This window comes from Hemicordylus capensis, chromosome 1, assembly GCF_027244095.1.
Source record: "Hemicordylus capensis ecotype Gifberg chromosome 1, rHemCap1.1.pri, whole genome shotgun sequence".
Taxonomy (NCBI): domain Eukaryota; kingdom Metazoa; phylum Chordata; class Lepidosauria; order Squamata; family Cordylidae; genus Hemicordylus; species Hemicordylus capensis.
This window is the reverse complement of record NC_069657.1, coordinates 385690435-385703052: the sequence shown is the minus strand read 5'-3', so window position 1 is coordinate 385703052 and position 12618 is coordinate 385690435. Positions and strand designations below refer to the sequence as shown.

Here is a 12618-nt window from a genome sequence, read left to right as displayed (position 1 = left end):
CATTATATACCCCCAAGGCCTTATCATCTAAACCCAGAGTCTCCAAGATAGGGCTGAGAGAGATTCCTGCCTGCAACCTTGGAGAAGCCACTGCCAGTCTAGGTAGTAGACAATATTGAGCTAGTTAGACCAATTATCTGACTCAGTATACGGCAGCTTTGGGGATGGTGAAGTTAATGAGTCCCTTGCCTAGGTTTCTACTTGTGAGAAAGTGGCAAACATGCACAATACATGTATGGGGGAAAGTGCTTGGGTCTGGGGGCTGTACCAAGGGCCAAGTGGGAAGCTTAAGGGGCTAGATTAGGGCCCCCAAGCGTACAGTTGCTTATCCTAACTTAGTAGGTCTACTCATCCTCACTTCCCCTTGACAGCTGAGCCCTTTTCATACATTATATTCAGTGCCTGTATAATCTGTATATGGTGTACACATGAACAGTTCTCTGTGCATGTATGTATGTATGTATTTATTTACAACATTTTTATACCGCCTTTCTGCCTTTATAAAGGCACCCAAAGCAGTTTACAATATTAAAAGATACAAATCACAGAAGATTAAAAAAGGTTGTCTCGAGCTGTTGGTTTTTTGCGGGGGTGGGGGGGTGGGCTGAGGACAAGAGCTCCCTGGCCTGGGTGCCTCCTTTCATGCCTTCCTCTCAGGGCATGCTGGTCTTTCCACACTCCTGGGAAGGGGGGGGAGGGGCTGCCCCAGCAGTCCTCACAGGCCAGAGCTGGTCTCCATGGGGGCCGATGTTATGCTCTCCCTGGCCTGGGTGCCTCCTTTCATGTACAGTTTATTCACACATTATGTTCAGTGCACATACAGCAGACTCCTGCATGTACCCTGCATTTGAGGGAACCTGTATACATTTACAGTCATTAACTGTAGGCACATCTAATACAATGTCTAAATAGGGCTTAATACACCCATAAACTCTGTTTGATTCATGTTAGCTGACTGGGCATTTATCTATTTATTTTTACATTTATATCCCGCTCTTCCTCCAAGGAGCCCAGAGTAGTGCACATGATTTTATTTATCCTCACAATAACCCTTTGAGGTAGATCAGGCTGAAAGAGAAGTGATTGGCCCAGAGTCACCCAATGAGGTTCATGGCTGAACAGGGATTTGAACACGGGTCTCCCCAGACCTTGTCCAACACTCTAACCACTACACCACCACACTGACGAATCATAGAGATTAGCATCTCTGTATCCTTTATTACTTACATGTGTCTGGCAGTGGCAGATTCAAAATCCCACATGATGATGGAACCATTTGCACTTGCAGTTGCTAACAAATTGTAACCTTCTATTTTTAGCACATCAAAGCATTTCACTTCTGCTAGGGGTGGTAAATTCTAAAGGATGAACAAAAGAAGACTGTTACTAACCTGTCAAGGAATTTGGGTGAATTGGATGACTATAACTAACCGCAGATATAATTTATAACTGAAAAAACACAGAGAGGTGTTTCATGAGGCTGCCATTTGTTCTGTAATATTATTATTACTAGTGTTTTCAAGCCCGTTAAAATAACGGGCGCTAGTAGGGGAGAGTTCCGCCGCCACCACCAAGAGTGCCCCGCTCCCTCTTGCCCTCCCCCCTCCCCCCTGGCCCACTTCCTCTTGCCCTTCCCCATCGCCCACTCCCTCTTGCCCTTGCCCCTCCCCCCTCCCCCACTCCCTCTTGCCCTTGCCCCTTCCCCCTGCCCCACTCCCTCTTGCCCTTGCCCCTCCCCCTGCCCCACTTTCTCTTGCCCTCCCCCTGCCCTCCCCCCTCCCCCTGCCCCACTCCCTCTTGCCCCTCCCCCTGCCCTCCCCCCCTGCATTTTTAAATTTTTATCTTACCGGCCCTCCGCTCCTCCTCCCGGGCGGCAAAGAGTTAACAGTTAACAGTTTTGGAAGCGGCGGCGAAGTAGCAGCAGGAGGCGGCGACTGGGTCTGATGCTGGCCGCGGCGGGCCCACCACGCCACGCGGCCTGCCGTGGCCGCTGCCGCCGCTTGTCCATCGTTGTGGCCGGCTGCCAGACAGTCACCACTCCCCCTATTTCCACCTTCTGCCCCTGGTATAGGGGCCCACTGCAGGCTGCCCGTGGGCTGCCCGTCTGCTGCCGGGCCGGCCCCGCAACCACCAACTGTCACCGCCGCCATGGGCCCCACTCACAACCGCCATCGCTTCCCCGTTCGGCATCGCTTCCCCGCAGTGCTTCCCCGGCATCGCTTCCCCGCACCGCTTCCCCGGCACCGCTTCCATGGTGCCGCCATCGCTTCCCCGTCCGGCATAGCTTCCCTGTCCGGCATCGCTTCCCCGGCACCACTTCCCCGGCCGGCATCGGCCCCAGTCGCCGCCGCCTCCTGCTGCTTCCCCTCGCCACTTACCGGGACCCAACATGGCCGCCGCCCTCCCCGATTCCCGCTTGTTCTCCGTTATCCTGGTTCCCGCTTGCTCTCCCTTGCCGCTGCCGCCTCTGCCCACCCCGGTTCCCACTTGTTCTCCTTCCCCGCTTCTTCTTCTTTTGACCTGGGAGACAACATGGCTGCCATGTCTCTGCAGTCATATCTTTCTCGGGCGCTCTGAGCATGCGCTCCGCGCATGCCCAGAAAGCCCGAGAAAGACACGGGCGCAGAGACATGGGCACACACTTTAGCTCTTTATTATAGAGGATTATTATTATTATTATTCATTCGATTTCTATACCGCCCTTCCAAAAATGGCTCAGGGCGGTTTACAAGAGAAATAATAAATAAATAAGATGGATCCCTGTCCCCAAAGGGCTCACAATCTAAAAGAAACATAAGATAGACACCAACAACAGTCACTGGAGGTACTGTGCTGGGGTTGGATAGGGCCAGTTACTCTCCCTCTACTAAATAAAGAGAACCACCACATTAAAAGGTGCCTCTTTGCCAAGTTAGCAGGGGTTATATGTTATATTATAACATATACACTCCACTCTTTTTATGGCTGTGGTAGAAAGTATTTCTCACAACATGCTTATGATGTAGACAAAACTAAATTAAAGTCACAAAGTAAGAGCTTAATATACAGCTGTTGTATGGTAATTTCTGCATTGGGCTAAGCAGAAGAGGTTGAATGAATGGCAGTTTGCTCACAGAATGCTGTATGGAAAATAACAGCATTCACATTTTTCACAGATCCACACACTAATAGATATTCTTCCTGTTTGAGAGCTTGAGATGTCAGTGCATGATGCAGTGTAGCAATTTGATCATTGAAAATAACGCAAATTCAGCTGCCCTGCTGGCTTCACTGCAGGCTTCTCAAGCTGGACTCCCATTGTCTTGCTGCAGGGTTCACTGGCCCAGCCGAACTGCACAGCAGCAGGCAAAGGAAGTGGAGCCTTGCTATATTTCCCGCCCGCCTGCTGAGTTGGGCTTCAGGTTTTGATCTCACAGGAGCCGCCTTGAGGTTCCGTTACTCTTTCCTGCTGAAGCTGCAGTGTATATGTTATCCTTTTTCTGATTGTTCTCGTCTGGTTGTTTCTTTTGTAGTGCAAAGCAGCTACAGGGGCTTCAGAGCAAGCAGAGGACTAGGAGGAGGGAAAGGAGCTGTTTAACCTGTTATTTCACAGACATTTGCTCATTCCAAACCACCCCCAGCTGATTTTCTCCCTAAAGGTTCAAAGATACTCATTTCATTGGAAATCTATCAAGGTAATTCATTGCAATGTGTTCTGAGTTATACCTGAGTTGTTAGAAATCAGGGAAGTTGGCTATCATTCTACTGCTAGACAGGGGCGTAGCAAGGTTGGAGGGGGCCCAGAGACAAGATTTTTAAATGGGCCCCTTGCTGATATACACACACAAACAAACACACTTCACAGTATATAGTGCACTCACACTCACATCCCCATTATGAATACAGTGAAAATCTAGTTCACATTGAATCTAGTTTTTTTACTCTCTGCTCCTGCCGATCTCCAAGACACTCAACATAATTCACAGGGGGTGCAACATGGGCGGGTGGGGAGTCATGTGATGTGCCTCTGGGGGGCCCCTCGAGGCAGTGGGGCCCCAAGATGACTGCCTCCCCTTGCCTAATGGTAGTTAGGCCCCTGCTGCTAGACTGTTTTTTGACATGGCCACTTCTCAATATGTACATGCAACAGAGTTCTCTTGCAGTAGAAATACTGATAAAACACTTTGCTTCTTCCTTCTGCTAGTGAGAGTTTCAAGCATTCCTCTTCCATTGCAAAATTGTTTGCATTGGTTGTTACTCTCCTTTGCCTCTAAAATTACCACTCCGACTTGTGTAATCTTAGGACTATATAAGTACACTTGTTGTGAATATAGCTCTGGCCTTCATCCAAGCATAAGTGTCAACATTAAATTAAATTAATTAAATTAGATTGAATTAGACTTTTCCACTTCTTCATTCTCACTCGCCCCAACCCTGAGAATGCTTGAAGTCCAGCACAGCTAAACTTTTTGGATGAATTTTTGATTAATCTATGATTATACAAGAGACTGACTAGGCATTACATTCTTCATATGAAAAGCAGCTACATGTAAGTTGCTCTGCTGAGAATGCTGAAGGTTTCTATAGAGGCAGGCATAGAAAACTGGAGGAGACAGTAGGTGCTTAGTTGCAGTTATTTGTCCCTAGGAGTTGGGAAGAGGAGGAACAGGGAGCATTAGCTGCAAAGTAGAGAGAAGATAATCTTAAACAAACAATTGATGGAGAAAGACGGCCATTGGCTCTAATATCCCTCCAGTTTCCGCTAACTTTGGGGCAGTCTTCAGAATAAGAGCCTGGTTATTTTTAGGTAATGAGTGTAACTTGTAGCCAGGCTCTAAGACACTTGTAAAAACTTGGATTTCTCAAACTCTGCTTACACCTTTTGTTCTTAATGAATATTAAATTTTCTGGACATGCAATGGTCTCTCACCTCTGTATCTGATTGCACTGGAACATTCTCAGGCAATAGCTGAACATCTGGAAAAAATCCATTAGCTTTCCTGGCATTGGGAGTCAGTTTTAGAGACATGAGTAGATTGCCTTGTAGAGCAAGTGATACAGCTTCAGGAAGATCCCAAGTAATAGACAAGTAAACATCACCTTCATTACTCTAAAAGAAAAACAAATTGAAGAAGTATAAAGAATAAACAACTTACTGAATTTATTATATTAAATATTAAGATAAATAATATTTAATTATGTTGTTTTAATAACAATTGATTTAGTTGTTCACTTTGAGGATACAGTTCTTGTGTACTAGACATGCTGATTTAGAAAATTTTGTCCATTATTTGAGGAGAATAGTATAAACAACATAAGTTCATGTATCTTGATTCCCACCTCCATGATCTCCACAGGAGAATGTTGGGCTTTGCTCACGTAGAGGCACCATTTGTGTGAATTGGCACCTCTGCTTGCATGCCGTAAATATGACCATACGATTACATAATGGAAGCGGCTCCAAAAGATGCTGCCACTATAAAAGTGGTCATGTCTATGCAACTGTGCAGAAGCACCAGTTTACACAAATGTGGGCATACCGCAACCAGCCCTAAGGCTTACAGGGTCCCCATACTTTTCAGAAGCAATTGTATGGGGGTCACTTTTGAGACGTGAATGGGCTTCTAGTAATTACTGGCTGACATGCTGCTTAGTGAAATGTGGGTGGTTCTGAACTACCTGTGCTGCTGAGGCTGTGTAAAAAGTCACCTGTGGTGTTGCAAGGAGTGGTCTTGTGCTAATACCTAAACTTGCACAATCACACTTCTGCAATATTACTTACATTATTTCTAATATGTAGCGTTGTGGAAGTAAAATTGCATGAATTTATGTATTAACATAAGAGCGCTTTTACATAACATTGCAAGGGTTTTTTTTACACCCCCGCAGCAGCATGGGTCGTTCAGAAGCACCTGCATTCCACTGCACAACATGTCAGCCACTCTCCTTAACAAAGCTATTAACAAAGGGGAGGCATGCTGTAAACTGAGTGCACTGTTGTTGCAAATGTAAGGGTGGTGTGGTCTACAAGGCAACTTTTGAACTGAATATATAGCGGATGCTATAATTAATCAAACCATTACTTTCCACAGTTTTTAACAGAAGGTATTTGGGATGAATAATTCAAGTAAAAACTTATTTGATGAAAACGTTTTCCCACATCTTGTGCTTTCCAAGATATGGAAACAAGCAATGATATGGAAACAAACTAGATATGGAAACAAGCAGCAAGCAAGGTTATTAGGAGACATGCAGCAAAAACACTGGCAGGCATCCTAACTAACAAATAAAACATGATAGAAGGCTCTGCAGGAGCTTGAACAGGACTCCCTGTTCGCAACTCCCCCAATCCTCATCTGCATGCACTGTTGTGCCAGTGTGCAAAACTTCCCAGCTCTACCCAGGCTTCAGAAGCGCTCTATAAGAGAGGAAATATGTTGCTGAGGGTCCCCCACAGCGAGTGCTAACATGAACATGTGGTTAGTTAGGATGTAAAGCACTGCCCTGATATTAACTGAAGAACCATTCTTCATTACAGTGCAAAAAATTTACAAGATTTCCTCATAACAGAGCCTTAAAACTGATTTTTTTGGGTTTTTTTTCATTTGGGTGATTCCAAGATATCTGAGCATTTTGAAAGGCAGCTAAAGTTCCAGTTAAAACTGTTACTGCCTATTTTTAATAGCTTTTTTTTCATTTTTGACAAGATATGATAACCATATTAAACAATTTTAAAGACATTTTATTTTATTTTCAACAAACTCAGCACATGTCTAGAAACTGTTCAACAATAAAAAACCCAAATATAAACCAGAAGTTGAGAGCCATTTGAAATTATACACAAGTCCAGTGTAAAGAAGAGATTGTCAGTTGTTGAGCATGCAGGTACAATTCTGAGACATTCTTCCTCGGAACTTCCCAAGATACAGTGATCAACATACAGGCTAATGTTGTATTTGCACAAACTTATTGCACCAGCACAAGGATGTTGTTCCTGACTAGTGTCAATCAATCAATCAATCAATCAATTAATCAATTAATCAATACTTTATTATAGTCACAGACCAGTACAACAACAATATTTACAAACAGAGGCCCAGCAAAATAAACCATCAGGGTTATAACACCGTGGTTAAACACTAACATAGACCAGCTAGATATGATTCCTAATGAACTCCTGGTGAATTTTACTGGCTATTAAACAGAACTTAGCCACATTATAAGATCTTGATCATTCTGGTCAGTTAAAAGATAATTGAGATAAAAAGAATCTGTGCAACTTGGATGGCAGCTAATAAAAGGAGTTATACATGTATGCCTTATATCTCAATAACCAGATTAGTGTTGCACTAGTGCAAACATGTTTGCACTTGTGCAACAAGGTGGCATTCCTCCTGCTGTAAAACCCCTTCCTTATATGTTTTGTAGGGAACTTTTGTGCAAGAGTGCAATTTCAAACATCCCTGCAAGTGTGATCGGCTATGTGACTTTCTTGCACTAGTATAACTTTGTTCGTGGCATGAGTGCAATGTTAGTCTGGATGTCGGCCAGTGATCTTTGTTGGTAAACATAACTGCAGTTGCTGAACAACCTTGATCAGAATAATTCTCTTTCTTTACAGGCAAAGCAGAGTGAGGAGAGAATGCTGGATCTATTCAGTTTTTAATTTATGAAGAATAATAGAAGACTTAGATATGCAGCCAGTCTGACTTGCCTGGTAATTTATTGGCTGATGCCATTAATATGCTTAAGCCATGACATTGCAAGCATTGGCTGGTACTGCCACAGCTAAAGCATCACACTGTGCTTGGCAGGAGACCTCTGAGTGGTTGAGGGTGGTAGAATAAATATCATAGACAAGTGATGCTGCCAACAAGAATATAATGGGAAATTAGAGCAAAATAACCAGGGCGGGCAAATAAGCAATGATCAAAGAGGTTTGAGAAAGTTAACTCGTATCTATAACTGCATGAAGAGTTTAATGCCCTGGTATATAAAACACATGATGTGAAGCATGCACACAATACTGAGAAAACAGTTGTGAAGTCAAAGAGTTGTGAAGCAACATTTTTAAAAACCTCACCATAGCCTACTCTAGCTTGTTCAAAGATTGTTTAATTTTCTAAAAATTTATAACTACAAATTTAAACAAATCAAATGTAAGATTGTTTTAAAAAACCTGAACAATTTTGATCATTCCACTGTACTCCAAGGCCAGGATTACATGTCTGCTGCCACTAGCCTTCAGGTAAACCATCTGCATGAGCCAGTGTTCATTATCTTTGCTTTCCTTGGAAAGAGGAAGAACTTTAAGCACCTGGCCACTTCCAAAGTCCCATGTTCTCACAGTACCTAGATGTTGGAATAAAACAGTAGTCACTCTTCATAGAAAAAATATTGCAAATGCTGAAATGTTGAGAAGTGAAAAGGGACAGCATAAACTGATGATATAGCAGAAGTCAGACTGAATTAAGGTTCCTTGTGTAGGGCAATTGTCTCACACATTTGTGTGGCAAATGGGCCTCTCCTTTATGTTTTCTCCAGGAAGGCAAATATCAGCTTTGGGGACAACTTGGGGCTGGATGAGGGATAACAAACTGAGGCTAAATCCATATAAGACGGAGGTACTTATTGTGTGGGGTCGGAACTCAAGAGATGATTTTGATCTGCCTGTTCTGGATGGGGTCACACTCCCCCAGAAGGAACAGGTACGCAGTCTGGGGGTGCTTCTGGATCCGAACATCTCCCTGGTATCTGAGGTAGAGGTGGTGGCCAGTGGTGCTTTTTATCGGCTTTAGCTAATACGCCAGCTGCGTCCATTTCTTGAGATGAATGACATCAAAATGGTAGTACATATGCTGGTAACCGCTAGGTTGGATTACTGTAATGTGCTCTAGATCAGGCTGCCTTTGTATGTAGTGTGGAAACTGCAGTTGGTTCAGAATGCAGCAGCCAGGTTGGTCTCTGGGTCATCTAGCAGAGACCATATTACTCCTGTGTTGAAATAACTACACTGGCTATCGATACGTTTCTAGGCAAACTACAAGGTGCTGGTTATTACCTATAAAGCCCTAAACAGCTTAGGCCCTGGGTATTTAAGAGAACGTCTTCTTCGCCATAAGAACATAAGAACAGCCCTGCTGGATCAGGACCAAGGCCCATCTGGTCCAGCATCCTGTTTCGCACAGTGGCCCAACAGATGCCGCTGGAAGCCACAGGCAGGAGTTGAGGGCATGTCGTCTCTCCTGCCATTACTCCCCCGCAACTGGTACTCAGAGGCATCCTGCCTTTGAAGCTGGAGGTGGCCCACAGCCCTCCGACTAGTAGCTGTTGATAGACCTCTCCTCCATGAAGTTATCCAAACCCTTCTTAAAGCCATCCAGGTTGTTGACTGTCACCACATCTTGTGGCAGACAATTCCACAAGTGGATTATGCGTTGTGTGAAAAAGTACTTCCGTTTGTTGGTCCTAGATTTCCCGGCAATCAATTTCATGGGATGACCCCTGGTTCTAGTGTTGTGTGAGAGGGAGAAGAATTTCTCTCTCTCCACTTTCTCCACACCATGCATGATTTTATAGGCCTCAATCATGTCTCCCCGCAGTCGTCTTTTTTCTAAACTAAAAAGCCTCAGGTGTTGTAGTCTTGCCTCATAAGAAAGGTGCTCTAGGCCCCTGATCATCTTGGTGGCCATGAGCCCCACCGCCTGTTAAGATAATCTGGAGAGGTTCGTCTGTGGGTGCCGCCAACACGCCTGGTGGCTACTCAGGAACGGACCTTATCCATTGCAGCCCCTGGACTTTGGAATGTGCTCCCTGTTGAGATAAGAGCCTCACCATTTCTGGCAACTTTTAAAAAGGCAATGAAGACGCATTTATTCACCCTGGCTTTTAATTAGATCTATGGTTCTAAAAAGAAAAGAAAAAACTTTTTTTCCCCTTTTCCCTTTCTTTTTAAATACTGGGTTTTAAATGTTTTAAAAATTTTAATGTTTTAAATGATTTTAATTAAGTGAATTGATGTTTTAAATATTAATTGTAAACCTCCCAGAGACACAAGTTTTGGGCGGTATAGAAATGTAATAAATAAATAAAATAAATAAATAAAATAAACTTAGATCAGATAGCAGCCTGTGGAGGGATAGGGGCACAGGACGATTAACCCTCCTCCAGAACCATTCCCCCCCATCCCACAGCTGATTTTTTTTTAAACTTTAGGATCCAGTCACAGATCTCCTGCATCTTGTCTAGTCCAGCCTGCAAGAAGAAGGCTAGGCCTTCTGCCTGGTATCTACTTTCAATGTGCAGGAAGTTTTGCTTAATGGGGAGCATTCAATCATGTGATTCCCACCTGCCACTTGACACTGTAAACTCCAGAAGTAGTTTTACCATCTCATTGCTGGGTTGTATAGATTAGGCCTGAGTTTTACATGGAGAAGTATTTCAGATCACTCCTTACGTGAATGATGTGAAATTTGCCACATCAGTGGTAGTGCTTGCAAACTATCCTTGCCTCTGACATGGTTAGTTCTGCACTTTTCATGCAAGGGTGTTTTCAAACAAATGCTTTACTAACTGCAGTTGAGGTGGGAAAATGAAGATCACGTCAAAAGCTGACTTGGGAGGACAATGCAGGGGCGTATGTAGGGTGGGGCAGGCAGGGCACGTGCCCTGGGTGCCACTTGAAGGGGGACGCCATTTTGTAAAATTAAAAGATTTTTTTTAAAGGCTGCTGAAAACAAAATGGCCACCGTGCATGTTCAAATGGCCTCTGTGAGGCCCTAGAGGCCATCGGAGGGAGGGAGAACCTTTGCAGACCCCCCTTGGGCCTTTAGAAAGTCCCCTGAAGGGACTACAGGTAATTTTTTTTTAAAAAAATTAATATCATCTAAGCCACTGTACACATATTCAGATTGGCACTATGTACAGAGAATCAGGGCTTGTGAATACTGAGCTGAAGCTTATGAGCTAGGATTGTATTCATTTGCTCTTACTTTGCTTCTTGTGATAAGTGAGTTAAATGTGATGTCTTAATAATATGGCTATTAATGGTGAGTTTGTCTTTGAATCAGTGTGAAATCCTTAGTATTAAGGCCCACTGGGAGTTTCTTGCTCTCTTTCTCTCATTTTAACTGTCTCTGAAATACTAGAATATATTCCAAGCAGTGACATAGTTTACTCTGCATATCCTTTAATTATTTTCAGAGTATCTGGGAAAAGTCCAATTCTCCATTTAATTTTAAAACTTATGTAATAGTGATGCTACAATGCATAGTAGAGAATTAGACAGGCACTTCTGTTTAGTTTTCCAAGTACACCTCCACATAATATTTGGGTATTTCATGAGCGCCAGCATACTGAAATGTGTAGTTTTCCAGCATTTTTTGGTCTGGCTACATCCACTGCTAAATAGTTTAAGAAATATTAAAAGATTAATGAGCTTTACTTATATTTTTCAGCTGATATTATGGTAAAGTTATCTGAAAGATGGGTATCAGATGTTTGGACAGGGGGTGCAATTTCAGTGTTTGCCCTATGCGCTATTTTCCCTAGATACGCCTCTGGGACAATGTGATAGACATGATGCAAGCTCCACAGGCATCTCCAAAAACATCTTCCATATGGAGTGGACATTGGCTGGCATGACAGACACTCCAAGGCTGGCATTTCCAGCCTGCCACGGCTGTGCTGAATTGCACATGAAAGGTAGCCATGGGGGTGCTGCAGAGACGTGCAGCTGTGCAACCACTTAGAACAACATGAGGACACGTCCACAGTGGAAACAATGAAAGTAGCACAGCTCAAGTGGCCGCACACTGTTATATAGGTGCCCGCCTCTGCAACACCTCCAGGGCTGCCTTTTACATGTTCAGAAATGCTGGCGTTGGAGCGCATATCATGCCAGCCATTGATGGAAGCCATCTTCCTACATGATTGCATAAAAGTCTTCACTCCAGTGCTATGCATTATTGGAGGCCACTGGCACTAGCACAGAGACTCTCACAACAGGATTAGACTACTCCACATGTGGAACCATTTTAATATGCTGCAGCCTGCACAACCAAACCATCTTTTAATATGCTATAGCCTGCACAGTACACAACCTCTCCATGTCATGTATGAAGCACCCCACAGTTAGTCACAGAGTATTGCTGGTTGTTTCCAATTAACTAACCTTAAGCTCTCATCACAAAACAGAGAATTATTTTAAAGGGATGTGTTATTACAGTTGTTAATATCATTGTTTTACCATCACATGCTCCAGTGGCAAGATGAAACCCGTTTTTATCAATTGCTGCACATGTCAGCTCAACATTCGGCCCGTGGGCATCCTCAATCTGGTATATTGCTTGACCTGATTCCAGTTCCCAGACCTAAAAAGCAAGTTAGTGATATGAAGTTCAGCCTAAACAAGTATGCATGATATATAATGGATTTTATAGGACAGCTTCTCCAATATAGCTGTCACTTTCTTGAAATAACTGTACAAAGCAGATGAGAAAAACAGAACACATTTGAAAGAGGGGAGTAAAATCCCACAAGCAAGGCCAAAAATGTTCAGTCATAACATCTTCCCCTTAAGTTAATAATAATTACAAATTGAGAGCAACGGAATTGCAAATTGAGAGTAATTAAATTTGC

The 12618-nt window shown here is 43.6% G+C and overlaps 1 protein-coding gene across 8 annotated transcripts in view; it reads right to left on the bottom strand.

The window, feature by feature from the left end:
* The window catches only part of WDR64 (WD repeat domain 64), a 150844-nt gene that overhangs the window by 53967 nt on the left and 84259 nt on the right, over window positions 1–12618 (bottom strand). For all 8 annotated transcript variants that reach the window (XM_053301157.1, XM_053301153.1, XM_053301174.1 and 5 more), the window contains 4 exons: window positions 12227–12350; window positions 8159–8331; window positions 4910–5089; window positions 1228–1358 (listed from right to left, as the gene is read on the bottom strand). In XM_053301157.1, the coding sequence (XP_053157132.1) occupies window positions 1228–1358; window positions 4910–5089; window positions 8159–8331; window positions 12227–12350 (608 nt within the window). The remainder of the gene's footprint in view (window positions 1–1227; window positions 1359–4909; window positions 5090–8158; window positions 8332–12226; window positions 12351–12618) is intronic.